Genomic DNA, 15664 nt, shown 5'->3' with positions numbered 1-15664 from the left:
ACGTAGTTTATCACAAAGAGGTCATAAAAACATAAGTATATTTGCGTGCATAGGGTCTTACATAAAGCTAAACAAACAGAGGCGATTGTTCTTTCTAGGTGAATTCCAAGCCCCTGTCACACTTTCAGGACCCTCCAACGACCTTGCCTCAGACTACCCAACAATGGTTGGCGGTGGGTTGGGAGTTTTGGGTCACTTGTATATATAGGCCACGCCTACGACCTTGCGACGACCATGTCACAACTATGTCACAACCACATTTCACAACCAGTACATGGCTTCCTCCTTACCGAACCCCGAAATTTTGAACTTTTCTTACCAACCACCATCCCGACCTCTTACCTGTATGGCAACTTGCTCATTCTTGACTTAAATTGAACATAATCAGCAATTTTAAAAGAGGAACTAATTGTCCTTTTTTTCCAAAATGATCAATATTTCCATTCTACAAACATCACCGAGAGACAAAATTAGGGTCGAAGTTATCTTTAATAACGACTTTTACATTTTTTTTGGCCGTGTGTTGCGTGCCGGTTGTATGAAGGTTTGAGGATCACTGGCACACGTTCTTGTTGTAGTCGCATATAGCTATAGGTTGGAAAGGAATTAGGAGGGATCTGTCCAAGGGTCGGGCGTGAATCATGGGTAGCTAGGGGACAGGTTGGGAGTAAGTTAGCAGTGGTTGTAGTGTGACTTGGAGTCAAATTCAACTCCCATCCACGCCCGATCACTTACCAACCACTTACCAACCCATTCCAGACTTCTTGACCACCCCAAATGTTCTAACGTTAAACATTCTAAGACATTCGGATGGCGAAGTCGACCTTGCTCCAAATCTACTCAACCATGGTCTGGGGGGAAGGTTGCAGATGGTCAGGAGGCTATGGTCGGCTACTTGTGACAAGCGGGCTTGAGAATGTGACGTAACAATAACGGCTGCCAACATGAACCTTGGCCGTCACACAACAAACAAACGTCAACAACAGACGTCATCTAGTATTCTGTTGATATATTGCATACACAATGAAAAATAAAGAATAGATTGTGGAATTAATGAAGGGCGTCAACTTCATACGTAAGGAAATACATTAATGCTACCAGTAGGAAGTAGTTTGTCTTTGTCCGTACGTTGGGGAGGATGAACATCCCTTTGATGAAATGGCACCTTCCAATGTTCACGTGCGCTTACACACCAAGATCACGTGCCTGAAGTATGCACCTGTTCAAATCATCTAAAACTCCATGGCTGGTTTAGACCAGTTAGGCTATGTTGATTTGATTGTATGGATGACATCCACGCGCGCCTGAATTTTCGGCTGTTTTCAAAAGAAAAGTTTGTCCCAAAGTTTATTCCAAAGTCAAATATTAATGAAGATGAAATGAAGAATCGCATATTGCTCGGTATACCAAACTTTGTGTGTTTTGATAGTCATTTCATAATGAATGCAACGTTTTTTGCCAAACGTTTTTAACGCTCGCGTCAGTTTTTGGGTTCCAAGGAGATGCCATCTCTATAATCAAATCAACCATATTCAAAATAAGATGAATGTAAGTTTCTTGACGTAATACAAAGCATTGCATTACACTATTAGCTGTTGGCGTGTCCCAATAACTACAACAAGCGCATGTTATTCAAACGTAAAGCCATCTTATGCTAAGCAAATGCCATAGTTTTTATCAAACAAAAATAACATTGTACGGGAGTTAGTGTAGATAGCTATTTAACGCATAGATAGGGGAAGAAAATATATTGTTTTTATTTGTCTAACGTTGGAAGTTGATACTGTTGTTATAATGTTAACCTTCACAGAAAGAAGCATATTGTTCTCGCTCAATTTCTTCTTCTCCTTCAAATAAGCTTCAATGATCTGTCTGACAAGACAGATGTTACCATGATTACTGGAGGTGCATTGCCTGCAAAGCTAGTACTCACACAATTATGTAGCCGGTCTGAGAAACTCAGGCAGCTGGCCCTTCAAGTGACCACTATGGTGGTGACCAAACTATTTGAAGTATAGTTTGCAAACAAGACCTTTGTATTGTTCATGTTGGGTAGTGACCCTGGCCCTTCACCTATTCACCTGTGTAAAGTCTGGGAGGTGACAGTAATGAAGTCTGGAGGGGGGGGGGGGCAAAACCAGGACACTAGCAGTCTCTCCACACGCGCTTACCTGAGCCAGCGAAGCGACAAAGCATATCGTGTCATTGACCGCACGTCAATCAAACCGGTCAGCTGAGTATTAAAGCGCTGACCAATGGCACGCCTGTATTCCGCACACACCTATCCACTCCCACCCAGTGACACTCTCCGTGCACGTGAAGACCATGGAGGCGCGGTTACAGGCCCAGTGTTGTCAATCAACCTAGTCAGCTGAGTAAGCGCTGACCAATGGCGCACCTGTATTCCGCACACACCTATCCACGCCCACCACACTCTCCCTTCACGTGAAGACCAGGGATGTGCGGCTACAGGCCCAGTGTTGTCAATCAACCTAGTCAGCTGAGTAAGCGCTGACCAATGGCGCACCTGTATTCCGCACACACCTTTATCCACGCCCACCACACTCTCCGTGCACGTGAAGACCATGGAGGGGCGTTTACAGACCTAGTGTTCCCTCTCGTGACTAACGGGTGAGGTAACCGTGTTTGCATATTTCCGCACGGAGTCTCCCGCCTAGTCCAGTCTCTGTCAGGATACAGGTGAGTGCGGACTTTTGAAAATTGGTCTATGAATTGTCATAACATTTCAACATCGACGCCTTCTTCTCGTGTTGATGGAGAGATATTGCTTACCTGTAGTTGTCTCACTGAAAGATAGACGATATGCATTAACTCTTCGATGGGTGGGGAATTTTTCAAGGTATTTGGCGCCAAATGGTACTTGTCGGTATAAGGAACTGATTGTGTTTGAATATCTGTAGCTGTCCTTTTTGCGTACGTTTTTGGTCATCCAGATGTTTGGTCGTATCCATGAAATTTAGACGGACCGACATAACGTTATATATAGTAGATAGACTATAAACAAATTTACAAGTGGCATAAGACTGTGTCAAAGGGGTCAAATCAGTGCACGGTTGGATTCTGCTTTGGCACTGTCTTTTGCCACAGGTAAATCTGCCTGGAAATTCGGATGTGGACACTTCTGAATTTAATTGGATTCCCCATGGAATCCCAACCAGTGCGGAACATGCTACTTTTGTATATATATTTGCTAATTTTTCCCTTTTTATTAGTTCTAGTGTACGCACTTTGCTGGATCTGATTGATTCATCATGGGGAAAGGCAGCGATAAAAAGACCGAGGAACAACCTCCCGCCTACGATGCAGCCATTGCCGTAAGAACATTTGCATTTCATAGCCAATTGACGAAAAAAAAGTAATTAGGAACTGATGTGTGTAAAAGCAGATATAATTTATACTAAATTATAGTAATTTGGGAACAGGGCGCGAAGTTATGGTTTTGACAATCTCAATTTGGGTTCGTATGGTATGTTTTCAAAATGGGACTCAGAAACGTTTGCCATTGCGATTTGTAACTTGCCAGTTTTGGATCCTTTCTGAACAAATGATTTATACTGGTTTCTGTTTTAACTTTCTTTGATATTTTTCTTACCAGAAAAGTGATGTGGTCATTCCCGTTGACGGAGACGACAAGAAAAAGATCGCCGAGGAAGAAGAGTTCGACCCGTGGAACGTCCCCGAACTGAAGGACGACACCGTTCCTTGGTCTGGTAAGTGCCGTCGTCTTATCTTAACTTGATACGAGAAGTTTGGAAACTTGGGTCCGCTTTAAACTGACGACAGCGACTATCATAGTGAGCGACGGTTGTCTTTACACACGCCAACAGGAAGTATCGACAGTGGCACAGAATCCCACTGCAGTGCGCGCGGCAAAAGCATATGATCCACTTCCGTCGCCGGTGATTATTCGTAACTGTCGCGGACTACCCGGCGAATGGTCGCACGACCAGGACTACTTCAGTCGCACGACTATTTTGATCACGGCGACGTCGCGAACAACAACAGTCGCACGACGACTACGTAACTGACGACTATGTCAGTATAATTAAGTGGGCCATCAGTGCAAGGCGGCGAAAAATCAAGCTGAACCCCTTGTGTTTTTTTTCACCAATAGAAATTTTATGAACCTAGCTAGTCCACCGCGGCAACATTTGCCCACGAAAATGCAGGAAATGGTGTTTCAAGTGGTACAGATTTTAGACTTTCCCAAACCTCCCTTGCGACGGCTCGCGCCTATAGCGCTGGACATGGTGAAAATGTATTGGGGAGCGTCGGCGTTGCCCTCAAAAACCTTATTCGCCGATAGAAATTTCATTAAGCCAGCAAAATTTGCCCCTCAAAATGCAAGAAATAGTGTTTCCGAGGGTCAAAACGAAGTCGCACGAATATTTTGATCCTCTTTAGGCGGCCTATGAAATACTGTCGCAGGAGACGTCTCCGGTGAAGTCGCGAATAACAACAGTCGCAAGACGACCATGTAACTGGCGACTATGTTAGTCTAAAGCGGGCCTTAGATTTCTGTCGATCATCTACGTTGTTACTTTATTAGTTTCGTTGCATATATCATTTGAGCTTATGCATTTCCTCTTACAATAAAAATCCATTTGCCATGACAGTACATCAGGGTTGTGTACGTGAGCACGTACACAACCCTGATGTACTGTCCGGGCCCCTGGAAAAAAAGTGCCGAGATTTCCCTCAATCATACATATGCTCTTTTGTAATGCTGAACAGTGTGTTTTTAATACCATTGGATTTTTAGAGAGATACCGTTGAGGGTCTATTTCCTGCGTTTACTCTCTCTTTCTTTTTCTCTGTCTTTTTTTCTTTCTTTCTTTCTCTTTCTCTCCCTCTCTCCCTTTCTTTCTCTCTTTCTCTCTAAATTTCTCCCACCTATCCCACAAAACGTCCCGCAAGCAAATAGAACAAGTGGCGAGAGGATCGGGTCTGGGCGTAGACATTGTTGTAACTGTAAGGGGCATTCTTGTGTCACCACTAGCACTTAGCAGATGACAGGTCCCACTAAAAGAATCAAGAGACGTGTATACAGCATACCTTCTAGTTGCTGGAACACCATTCTACACTTAGCGCACACTTAGCGCCGCTGAAGACAAAAGACTGTGACCCGCTGTCTAAATATAACTGCGTTTGCTGTACTAAGAGGACCCAGTGACCAGAAAAGTAAAAAAGTAAGCAAAACTGCCTCTTGAAGATTGGTAGGCTTATTACACGATTCCTTGCCTCCTCCCTTGTTTTCATGATCATTGACGAACATGTGACGAAATTCTGGCTAGAACTTCGGCGTCGTTGGTTTGAGGTGGTTGAGTTCGAACTGTAACATATAACGTTACACCGTTCGTCGCGTATTGAAACATATTCAAACTGTAAGGGGTGGTAGGGGACCTCCATTTAACGTACTTCCTATCCGAGGTACGGCCCTAACCGAATCTAGGTACTCATTTTTACCTGAGTGAAGTGAAGAAAGTCGTGTAAAGTGCCTTTCCCAAGGGCACAACATTGGGGCAAATCAGCGGCTTCGAACCCGTTACCTCTGGGGTCTTAAACACCTTACCGATTGCGCCACAGATGCTAAAAGTTGTCTATAGGTGCGCCAAGATTGGAGCGGTGGTAAGAAAGAAAGAAAGCAAACACTCCATGTGTGGTTTGTGGTGGTAGGGCAGCGGAACATATTTGCTGTGGCAGCATTCTTCACAAAGCACATAGCAAACATACAAGCTGGACTTCTTGGTGCGTGCAATAGCGATGCTCAAGCCACCAGCATAGCCGTGGTCTTATGCAAACAGTAGGTAGGTGGGGTTGCCTGAAAGTAGTACAACGAAAATAGGCCAACACAGATGCTGTCAATCACTGTACGAAACTGTACGAGATATACCAAATACTTCACTTGCAATTAAGAATAGCATGCATGAGCCAATGTAAATTTTCAACTTGGAAGGAAAAAATATGTAAAGAAAAAATGTACCTTTATTGAAATAATGGTACATTCCGTCGTTCACGTGCTCATCACGTGCAGGAGGTACGCACCAGTTCACTGTGATTGCCACAACCTCAACTGGTTTGGCTCGGTGCGAGGGAGAGCTTCAGTTTCTCTGTCCCAAACATTTATAATTCCCAACTTTCGTCTTCAAAAGCGCTGAGAATGCCAGTGCTTCAGGAGCTTCAGCACTAGAAAAGCCATTCAGCACTGGAAACCCAGTGGTGAACTTTCTTACAATGCTAAACTTTCTTCAGCACTGGGCGCCCAGCTAGTGCTTAAGCCGACTAGACCCGTTGATTCAGCACTGGAACACCAGTGCGGAACCCGCTACTTTTGTACAATTGCTGAAGTGACCCATAGATTTGACGGTCAAGGCTTCAATCGTCTGTCTGTTGTGGTGTGTTTGTCAATATTGACAACCATATATCGTCTCAAAGTAATAAATTTCAAGTTGTTGTAAGTGTTTGCCGAGGCTTTGTCTTTCTGTCAAAGGACAGAGGTGCCCTGTGTCAGGCTTAGGTCAGCACAACTGTTCAAATATAGTACGTTACGTAATTCAAAATGACCAATGGACAGGTCGATTCAGCCGCGACCTTTAGAACGCGCGTGACATGGTCCCGGATGACATGCGGATGATCCTCTTAGTAGGGGCGGAATCACGAGCTACAATCAGTCCACCTGACCCTTGGACACAGTCATTGATTTTACTTAGGCCACAGCAAATAAATTTTATGGATGACCAGCGCGCGCATTAATTAGAGCCTGATTTCAGAAAAAAATCGGGGTTGGTCAGATAGACCAAAATAGGCAAACACGGTTGTGTTGTAGCCTAGTAATCATGCTTGTAGAAGTGACACTAGGGAGGTAGCCATGACTATAGTTACAGAAGTGAAACTTGTTCGATAGTTGTAAAAGTGCTACCAATTTGAATATGGAAGCCATGAATGTAGTTGCCAGCTTGGCAAGTGATACCTGTTCGTAGAATATGTCAGCAGTGTAATTTTTGTGAGTTGTTACCACATCTCACTATGTAGTGATTTAAAGACATTCCAAGTTATGTTTTGCCCACGTATTAAGGTACGCAATACAACTATGCTCATGCGCATGTCTGGTTGTAAATATGCTAATCAGCCAAACAAAACGCACGCACTCTGCATTCAGTCTCAAGTAGCCAATAGAAATACAGGATTGGGTGAACTTTGTACAGACAAAGCACGCGTCAACTTTGTACAGACTAACTGGGCGCAGGTCAGCTCCAGTCATTTAGTGTGCCTAATGCCAAAGTGTTTTAGTCCTGTTGCTAGTGACTTAAAAGTTTTACAGGTAAATAGGTCACTAGCAACAGGACTAGTGCTATCTCGAAGATAATTTAAAAGTCTTTTAGTCGAAATGCTAACGATATGGGAGTTGTTGAGGCCTTACGTTTACTGTCCGTCGAAAAACAAAGGACGCCAAAAACGGATACGCACAGAACGGTATCTATTTATGGAATCAATCAAACAAATCAAATGAGGAACAACCAGCACGATTGAGTCGATGGTGCAACGTTAGATTTTTTTTTATATTGAATTCGCTTTCGGACAGACGAGGACAATGTGGCAAGCGTTAAGTGCGCGCTCAAACTTTTTTAACTTATTTTAACAGAGCCACATGCAAAGTACAGACAGATCTAGATTTGCGTTGTAACAGGGCTGAATAACAAGCAAGATTCCTTGTACAGAACCAAGTTTAAGTTCCTCAGGGCAATTCTGGCTAACGTACATTGCACTGCACGATAGGTGTCGCTGTTTACAGATGCGATCCCAAACGTAAATTCTTACATATCTATATATACACCATACATTGATGTATTTACAGTGCGGTTCCAAATGCATGGGAGGGATTTGACTGAATGGTATTTTCTTTGAAATTTTTGTGCAGAACTGACCACATGTGGGAAGGTTGAACGCGTGGTGCTGTGGTTCCTGAAGCCGGTCCTGCTACTCGGGCTACTCTACATGTTCATCTGTTCACTGGACTTCCTCAGCAGCGCCTTCAGACTCTTGGGTAAGCAAACTTTCTACAGAACAACATAGCTATAGCGACATAACAAAGCTCTTTATACTAAAATACAGAACGAAATGATTTCACCTAACTCGATGTTTCCATGAGTGTCTGTTAAGTTCCTTTAAGGCGATACTGAGTTGGTACCCCCCCCCCCCCCCCCTCATCATGGTTCATGACCGAAGAAGGCATGTATGGGGCCGCATTCTTCGCACTGCAACAGCGACACCTAGCTGCAGTATGAAGTATAACAAGTCTCTTAGACAATGCCACCCTGACAGTTACTGCAACGTCGGCTTAGCTTGAAATACTGTGTTTTGTGTAAATAATTTTATTATCCAGTGAATCATTAACCTGCAGCTGACGGAGCTATTAACGGAACAGCATAACCTTTGCTTTGGTTGATTGCATACAAACATGAGAACAATTTATAGTCGTAGTCTATGAACCACTTACGTAATTACTAAAAGTTACGTTGTACAAGACTGACGTTATAGAAGCTAACTTTCGAGTTAGAAGAATATAAGATTGTGCTTTTTTCTCCAGGAGGTAAAGCTGCCGGCGAGCTGTTTGCCCAGAATGAGTTGTTGAGGAACCCTGTTTGCGGGTTGATGATCGGTGTTTTGGTAACGGTTCTGGTGCAGAGCTCCTCCACATCAACCTCCATCGTCGTGTCCATGGTCGGTGCCGGAAGTAAGTTCACTAAGACTTTGACTTTATTGACGATGAGACAAGTCATTACAAGGGTCTGCCTAGGCAGCTTTGGGCTGATAGCGGCAGAACCTACAAAAATGCGGACGAACATACAAAGAATTCATAACAAGAAACAATACAATATGATACAATAAAATAATTTTTGCGATTTTCCTTTTACAGTACCCCTTAAACTTAATGATTATTGCTACTAAAAATAATACCTCCTACAGTATTGCCATAAGTCTGCTGAAATTGACACACGTTCACACTTTGTGCGTATAAGTGCGTATTTACATTTTTGCCTTAGCTAGCCTTTTTCGTTTCGACAATCAGGCTTCACAACGATATAACGATAGGTCTACTTTAAAAATGACTTCTTCAATACAAAAAAATTCAATACGCAACACATACGCACTTGCATACAACGCTAGTTGTATCTGTATTTTTTTTTTAACAGGGTATTAACTGATATTAGTTCGACGGAAGGTGGTTTCAATTTGCAATATTTTTCAAGATATTGCAGTCTTAAACTACCGTCTGTCGACTTGATATCCCTATGTAGTGATGCCCAGTTTTAAAACAATGGATATAGGTTACCTCGCGGATAAAGGATTTCGCACAAAGTGGGAATGCGCCCTAACACAGTCACCGTTGATCAAAGCTGACTCCACTGTCTACTTTAACCACAGTATTGGAAGTGGAACAGTCCATCTATATCGTCATGGGGGCCAACATCGGCACCTCGGTCACCAACACCATCGTCTCACTGGGGCACTCTGGCGACAAGAACGAGTTCCGCAGGGCGTTCGCCGGCGCCACGATCCACGACATGTTCAACTGGCTGTGTGTCATCATCCTTCTGCCATTGGAGGTGGGTTACCTAATGTCCATTGTATTAATTTTGACAATAACATAGTATTACTTCGAATTTCGCCGTAAAGTAAAAACAAAGGATTATACGATAGTAGCCAATTTTACGGATCATCTCACATTTCCAAACTGGGGCTCGGCCGGGCTTTTCGTTGTAACGAAAATAAAACTGATTATAAAGAAATATACACAAAGTATGCTAATAACTGTGTTTTTTACGTTTTTTTGTGTGTGTGTGTGTGTTTTTTTTTTCTTTTCATCATACTTTTCATTCAGCCAAATTGTCCGGCGGGTCCCCGGTATGGAGATGAGACCCGGTTAATTCCAACTTAAATTCAACTCTGGACCTGGTAACAAATAGGCGTCGTGCGCTAATGGTGAATACATGGATAGGTATCCGCCGGTCCATCGGGACAAATTCGTGGCTTCGGGGCCCGGTCGGGGTTATGTATAGCCCCTACGGGTACCGGTGCAAATGTGGCTATAGCATAAACTACACAACTCATGACAGAAACACGCCATACACTTATAGATTGTCACAATAAACATTGTTTCTTGTTTCCAGGCTGCATCCCACTACCTGTTCCGACTGTCGAGCGTAATCGTGAACTCCTTCGAATTCAGCAATGTTGGTGAGATCAAGCTTCTGAAGGTCATCACCGAGCCCTTCACCAAGCTGATTGTGGAGGTAACTTTTTCTTTCAGTTCGTATTGTGTTTGTCTTTATTATTTGTTGAAAGTGAAGCTAGGTAGTCTAAACCTATATTTCAGACATGAATTGTGGTGGCAATAACATGATTATTATGATCAGCATTAACTTCAGGAAGGTTTCAAGAACTAATGACTAAACACACCACTATGATGCCGAACAGTAGATTCTTCATTTGTGCTCTTTCGCATCTTCTTTGATATTTGAATTGACTTTGTCATTCTACGACATTATTGGCCGTTTTCAGATATCCTTTGGGGCAACTTAAGTCATACATTTTGCTCATCTTGTAGCATCTTTGCATGGTTTGCAGTCATGGTCGAAAACGGCGAAAATTGATGTCTTGTTACTAGATGGCGCTGAAACCTGGACACTTACTTGTCAACTCCAGAACAGATTAGATGGGACTTACACAAAGTTACTTCACAGAGCACAGAACATATCTGGGACTCAACATGCCAAATTCAAAATCATATATGGAAATCTTCCACAGCTATCTCAGAAACTGACCCACCGAAGGGTAAAATTTGCGTGATACTGTTGCCGAGCAAAACAGGAATAGTGTCGTCTGTTCTTCTATGGAAACCAATGGGTCGGGTGCATTGCAGAAGTTTGACTTTTACGGACACTTTAACTAGAGACTCTGGTAATGATTTTGAGAACCTAGAGCAAGTTATGTCAGATAGGGCTCTATGGGGTGAAATATGTACTAGCCTTGTCCCGACCTCCGGTCGTTGATGTATGTACTAGTATGCATGATGTCTTGTTGATGGCTTTATTAGCCTAGCTAGCTGTTGATGTGGTACATAGTTAACATGGAATTCGGCATGTCTACGTTTCAGATTGACAAGGGAGTCATCACCGACATCGCCCAGAACGAGGAAGGTGCGGCGGAACAGAGTCTACTAAAGCGGTACTGCAAGACTGGTCCTCTGGTTATGGTCAACACAACTGTGGAGCAGGTAGGCAAAGTTCACTTCTTCTTTTTCTCTTGAAGAAATTTTTTCTTAAGACTTTATCTTAAGTCTGTTGCAAGTGTACGATCCTTGAGATGGATATATTGCTGTAAGGTACAGAAGATTAAGCAGTGTCTTACACTAAGGTCAGTGGCGTCGCGTAGTGTGTGACTGGCTCAAGGCCCAGAGGTACTGGGTTCGAGTCGCCTGATATGCTTCGACGTTGTGCACTTGGGAAAGGCACTTCACACGAATTTCCTCATTTCACTCAGGTGAAAATGAGTACTCTCTCAATTGACCTTAAATGGCGGCCCCATGACTCTTCCCATGTGTGTGGTTCATATCGTACAGTGTAATGGCCGTAACTGGGGAATTTACTATCGTATTGAGGTCAAAAGGCGATTAAGGTGGTATCTAACACTTGAGACGCCGGTGCGGCACTGCGGGGCCCATTCACTGGCGTTGTTGTGTTATTTCGCAGATTGATGTGTTACTTTCGGCGATTTTTCGTAATTCAGATATTGCGTAACAATATACATAAAACGTAAGAAAATTCTTCTTTATCTCTGAAATTCGTTATCTTCCGAACCCCGCAGTGCCGCACCGGTGTCCCAAGTGCAGTGAGATACCACCTTTACAGACCCTTGGGATTTAGCCTATGGAATCCCCTGGCTGTGACGGGAGAGAGTAGTCATAACAAACAATAAGCACTTTTAACTTGTGGAAGTTGGCCTTTGATAATGATTTGTTAATTGATGCAGCTCTATGTTTGTTTGTTAGGTGAACTTCTTCAGCAACGGCGCCAACAACTGGACCATCACAGAAAACGTCACCACCAGCGAATGGAAACATAAATGTAAGAATATGAATTCAAATTCCAACTTAAACACAAAAATTATTATGTGATACCATTGCGAGTATGGCATTAATGTGCAAATGCTTTACTGAATGCAAATTTTTCATCATAATCTTGCATGATAAATATCAACTATTAGCATTTGTAGGGAGTTTTCTCCTTTTGCCTAAATAAAGTTGATGAAATATAAAATTGCTACTCCTCTTTTGTAAAACTCAATGGTCCATGGTGAACGTTTCTGGCATCGAAAAAGCAGGGACGTTTGTGGTATCTAAATTTACATCTATGTATAGCCGGTATAACCACCATTTGGCGCGTATTACACAATCCGCATTTGTACAGGTTAGTCACCCTAGAATGTTTGGAATTTTTACTGTTTTAGATCTGTACTTGTAAGACCAATGACGTGGTAAGAGGCAATGATACCTAGTTTCTGAGATGGAAAGAAAGTACAAATTTCCAATAGATTGCCTGTCGTTGTGTACACATGCTTCCCAACACGTTTGAACTGTTGGCTGTTTCAGGTCGGTACTTGTAAAACACAATGATGTCTAGTTTCTGAAACCATGCTGACGTTTGAACTGTTGTCTGTTCCAGGTCAGTACCTGTTTGCCCAGGTGAACCTGTGGAATGACACCATCGTGGGGGTGATCCTCCTGGTGGCTGCCCTGCTGATCCTGTGCATCTGTCTCGCCTGTATCGTCAAACTTCTGCACAGCATCCTGAAGGGCGCCCTCGCCAAGGTCATCAAAAAGGCTGTCCACGCCGAGCTGCCCACCAAAGTTGGCAAATATCTGACCGGGTAAATATGACATGATATTTGTCTATACATCTCCGTAGATCTATTTTTCATACAATGTTTTAGTAGCTTCCATAAAGTTTGTCAGTTTTCCAAAAACCTCTTACTTTCCATATCTGCATGCGTAGCAGTCCTACTAATTGATGCTTTGGTAGAAACAAACTACTCGCTACTAAATGGGTAATAAAACACTGCTAAACCACAAAAGAGTAATGACTTTAGTATCGGCAATTAAGAACGGTACACACTATTTTAATAGCGTCTATGGGTGGGAAGACATTCAAACAGCATCCGCCATTTTGTATCAGCTCAGAAGTGGAAGGTCACACAGGTCATGTGACACGAGGGTAAAATAATGAAGAACAAGAATCAGACCATGTTCCAAAGTTCGAACATTAACATCTCTTGTTTCAACAGCGAAAACGCTTCATGCTGTCTCGTAAGTTCTTGTCAGTGGCATTCATATTATTGTGTAATTTCATGCTGTTTATTGTGTTTATTTCACAGATATCTGATCATCATCCTCGGCGCTGGCATGACGTTCCTGGTGCAGAGTAGCTCCATCTTCACCTCCGCCCTCACCCCTCTCATCGCCATCGGCGTGGTCAACCTCAAGCGGGCGTACCCTCTGACTCTCGGGGCCAACATCGGCACCACCACCACCGCCATCCTGGCCGCCCTGGCCTCTTCCGGAGACGGTCTGGTCAGGTCTCTTCAGCTGGCGCTGTGTCATTTCTTCTTCAACGTGTCCGGGATCATCCTGTGGTACCCCATACCTCCTCTCAGGAACGTTCCCATCGGTTTGGCCAAGAAGCTCGGCAACACCACAGCCAAGTACCGCTGGTTCGCCGGCGTCTACTTGATCCTGATGTTCTTCCTATTTCCTGCGGCAATTTTCGGACTGTCTGTCGCCGGGTGGCAGGTGCTTGTGGGTGTTGGCGTGCCAGTATTGGTCCTCGCTTTGGTCGTTATTGTCATCAACATAATACAAACAAAACGTCCAAACTGGCTCCCTAAGAAACTCCGGACATGGGACTTTCTCCCCCTCGGCCTGCACTCTCTTGAACCTTATGATAGGATCTTGACTGGGTGCTGCAAGAAGAAAGGTGCGAAAGGAGAGGACGATGGTGAAAAAATCGAGGTCGACAATCCCGGTTTTGTTGAGGAACAGAATATGGAAATCACTCAGTTGTAAATTCTTTAATGTAAAGGTTCCCTCTCACTGCACTTGCGTCAAGCTTGCATCACTGCGGGGTAATTCGTTTACTGCGTCACTGTTTTGTTTTTTTCCTTCGATTTTTTATAGTTAAGATAATTCGTAATACGTAAAGTATGACTTAAAAGACGACAAAATACACAAAAAGTCCGAAAATTCGTTCTTTATCTCTGAAATTCGTTGAGTAACTTTCAAACCCCGCAGTGACGCAAGCGTGACGCAAGCGTGACGCAAGTGCAGTGAGAGAGCACCTTAACCACACATATCCTTTGAAATATGATAATAGCAAAATGAAATCATTCAGTCTTTCGAAAAGTAAGATTCAGTTTATTGTCTTACACTTATATCTCTTTCATAGTATATTGAAATCCATTAATTGACTAATTTATCAGACGAAAGCAATAATATTTAAAGAAAGAGAAAAAAAAGAATAAATACTGCCAACGTCATCTGTGATTAGTTCACTATGGCACAAGTTATCTTCTACCTCCTGTAGTAAGAAAGGGTTTCCGTATGCCCTGTATTATTACGTTTATCTATTCCTTTGCTTGCCTGTATATGATGTGGCAAAACAATATTCCAATAGCCCTAAATATCTGGTTAGAGTCAGATAGGGAACCAATCTATCATATATGTGATGAAATAATATTTTAAATGCTTCATATATGTGATAAAATAATATCTTACATGCTTCAATGATGTGCAAAACAAACTTACATGTACTTTTACTACATGACTATTAATAGGCACTGGACAGTGTTTCAGGATAATTGCAAACTAAGTCAAATAGTTTTTAAATAGTCATGTGTTTCATGTATTCGGGTTATATCTAGGTTATATTCATATGTATATAGTTCTCGCCTTTACTATAAACATACCACGCACAACAAGGTTAAATTTGTTCTTTGTTTAATCTGTGATGTACATAATTTTGTATAATTACATTTGTAATGCTATACAGAGTAAGACGAGCCACAGGCTTCAGTTCAAAACCATTTAAAATACTATTTACTTTGTACTCTATATACACATACATTCATGTAAATATGCCATCGATGAAATAAGAAATGTTGATTGAATATGATATGACTGTTTATAACATAAATGGCTTCATCCCAAACTTTTTTTATTCGCTCGCTCGCATCATTTTTTGGTTCCCAGAGGATACCATCCATATAATTAAGATAACCTGGCCTTTTATGTCTTGAGGATGATTGACATGACGAGCTGTATTTATTATGGGGGAAGATCAAAGGGAATATTGTCCTAGATTTACTTTCAAACCACCTGCCGGAAGCTATAACCCCATTATAGATACATAAATAAATCAACCTGACACATTAGTACAAAAATCTGTAAGGGACCATTCGTTAATTGAATATTTATACTTACGCATTTGACAATGCATGGTCCCGTTCCTCATCAAAAAGCCCCCCCCCCCCCCCCCAATAAAAATGTTCTGCTGTAGTACCAAGGCCACATACTAGGGGGCGAAAAATT

At 42.6% G+C, this 15664-nt stretch overlaps 1 protein-coding gene across 1 annotated transcript; it reads left to right on the top strand.

Moving 5' to 3' along the window:
* Positions 1-2552: 2552 nt before the first annotated feature.
* LOC118418018 (sodium-dependent phosphate transport protein 2B-like) lies at positions 2553-15288 on the top strand. The gene is made up of 11 exons (XM_035823813.1): positions 2553-2700; positions 3234-3335; positions 3617-3731; positions 7940-8065; positions 8609-8755; positions 9448-9629; positions 10194-10316; positions 11180-11299; positions 12074-12149; positions 12747-12951; positions 13456-15288. The coding sequence occupies exons 2-11, from the start codon at positions 3273-3275 to the stop codon at positions 14141-14143; spliced, it is 1845 nt and encodes a 614-aa protein (XP_035679706.1). The 5' UTR covers positions 2553-2700; positions 3234-3272; the 3' UTR covers positions 14144-15288.
* The last annotated feature ends 376 nt before the right edge of the window (positions 15289-15664 follow it).

The sequence above is a fragment of the Branchiostoma floridae genome, chromosome 6, assembly GCF_000003815.2.
Source record: "Branchiostoma floridae strain S238N-H82 chromosome 6, Bfl_VNyyK, whole genome shotgun sequence".
NCBI lineage: Eukaryota > Metazoa > Chordata > Leptocardii > Amphioxiformes > Branchiostomatidae > Branchiostoma > Branchiostoma floridae.
This window is presented reverse-complemented; position numbering and strand designations above follow the sequence as displayed.